This window comes from Thamnophis elegans, chromosome 16, assembly GCF_009769535.1.
Source record: "Thamnophis elegans isolate rThaEle1 chromosome 16, rThaEle1.pri, whole genome shotgun sequence".
Taxonomy (NCBI): domain Eukaryota; kingdom Metazoa; phylum Chordata; class Lepidosauria; order Squamata; family Colubridae; genus Thamnophis; species Thamnophis elegans.
In genome coordinates, this window is record NC_045556.1 from 1780625 (window position 1) to 1782863 (window position 2239).

Below are 2239 nucleotides of genomic sequence, written 5' to 3' on the forward strand. Positions count from 1 at the left end.
GTTCAAACCCTGCAAGCTGAGAGGTCCAATCTCTGGAGGAACATCAACTTGTCCACTCTACAACAGAGGAAAAACCTGGCCCTTCAAAGGGCTTAGGAAGTACTTGCTTCCTCCAGGACCATTTTCCAATAACCAAAGAAGCAGCTGTGTCTTAATCCCCACGACCCCTTGGGCAGTCCATCTGAGCAGGAAAGATTGCAGTCTTTCCCTATCACCTTCTGCCTTCTCCTTGGGCCTGAAGACACTGAGGACCATTTGTTGTGTATCCAAAGCAAGATGACAACAATTACATCAATTAAAGAGCTGGAATGGAGATCTTTTCTCAGCCTTCCATCACCCAAGGTTGTCCTCCAGACAAGTATTTCTCAACCTTGGTAGAAGAGATGGTGGTGGTGTTGATGATGATGACGATGACGATGGTGATAGTCTATCCCCTCAACCAGTATTTCTCAACTTTAAGCTGTGAGGACTTCAACTTCCAAAATTCCCTAACCGGCAACAGGAAGTTGAACTTCAAGTTGAGAAAGGTTGAGAAACACTGACCGACACCAAAGAGAAAATAGGTGGGCCAGCAGTCACGGGAGATCCATCTCCACACCTGAGCTCCCTTGTCCACAGGAGAGGAGGAAGGTCCCTTGCAGTCTTCACCAATAGACCATCTGCCTCCCCTCCTCCCTTGCATCGGCAATGAATCATTGCAACTTGGTATGCCAGCCACCATCTCCAGCTAGCTCCGTTCCCTTAAGTAAGCCATCAAAAGCTTTCTCTGAGAGCCCACTTCAAGTACTTAAAATGGATGGGAGCCACGGTGTGGTACAGGCATTGCTATGCTTTCCCAAGAGAAGCTGGTTTAATTTAGAACATTGCTTCTAATCAGAGGAATGCCATAACAACATTTGCTTAAGTTTTTGGGTTGCTAATATAGCAGCCTCGGGAATAGTTGGAAATGCAAAGAGAATCCTTTCACAGCTCTATCACTCGAGTTCCAGCTGTTGGGTCTTTATTCAGAGAGAATGGCATTATTTGCACACAATGGCTCCATCAACACTCTCTGGAGACCTCACATCATGCCTGCCTCCACTCTTCCTCCCTGGAACCTCTCCCGAGAAGGACAGCTAGGTAAATTTGATTTATAAATAAATAAACTCGGAAGATCAGACGTCATGGAGGACAATTCTTAAACCAGGGGTTACCAAGCTTTCGAACCTCCGGAACCACTAAATCCATGATTTTAAATCCCGTGGACCACTAACATGATCTGCCTAATGGCCAGTTGGGTGGGCGTGGCTAGGTGGTCATGTGACTGGATGGGTGTGGCCAACCCAATGTCACTCACATTGAGGGGTGCCTTGCCAGCCACTCCTCGCCCCTCCGCCCGGGCTCCTTAGGGCCCCCACAGGAAGCAGTTGCTGGAACTAAGCAGCCCCCAGGAGAAAGAGTTGGCAAAACAGCTCAGTTCAAATTGGATCTGACCGAGAAGGAGGCTCGGCAGAAGCACCTCACTGAGGACTAGGAGCATAGGCTTCCAAGCAGAGGGAAGACCTGCAGAAGTGCAAAGCCAGGTACCGGCGCCTGGTGGCTCAGTGGGCTGAGATAGTCAGCCAGTTCCAGGCCATGATGCAATCCCACTGGAACGAGGCCCTCCGGCTCTTCGCCACCAGCGGCTCTTCCCTCCAGCCTTCACCCAAAGCCCCCCACCAGGAGGCTGAAGCAGACCCCAAGTCTGAATTTCTGCCCCTCCTCCGACCCCCACAAAAAGGCCCCGAAGGGGGAGACTCTCTACAGCAACACAAGCGTTCATTGCACGTATCCATCTAAGGGACTTAGTTAGAGGACCCCTGATTTAGTGCAATATAAAAAATGCAAATAATTTTTCTGTGGACCACCAGAGGTCCATGGATTGCCAGTTGGTGACCACTGTCTTAAACCATTATCCCAACAACAGCTTTGGCTTCACCCGCATGGCTGCTGTCACAGATCCCTCTTAACCTGGTTATTGAGTTAACCCTTATTCTTCCTTTGTTCAATACGTTGATTCATAACACTAAGCACCGGAGGGTCTTCACACAACCTAAACCATGGAAAAAGCAAGTTAAAGATGACCCCAAGCCCAACTGGGGATGTTGTGGAAATGGACAAATTGGCTCACGGCTCTCACTGGGGCTGGAAAAATGTGATTCTACAGAGTGTTTTTTTTTTCAGAGCAAAGTAAAGGCCTGGAGCAGGTCAATATTATAGC

General features: G+C 48.9%; 1 protein-coding gene across 1 annotated transcript in view; it reads left to right on the forward strand.

Annotated features, from left to right (window-relative positions):
* Positions 1 to 308: 308 nt before the first annotated feature.
* The window catches only part of LOC116519264 (amyloid-beta A4 precursor protein-binding family A member 2-like), a 9470-nt gene continuing 7539 nt past the window's right edge, over positions 309 to 2239 (forward strand). The window contains exon 1 of the mRNA XM_032233100.1: positions 309 to 419. Within this exon, the coding sequence (XP_032088991.1) occupies positions 309 to 419 (111 nt within the window). The remainder of the gene's footprint in view (positions 420 to 2239) is intronic.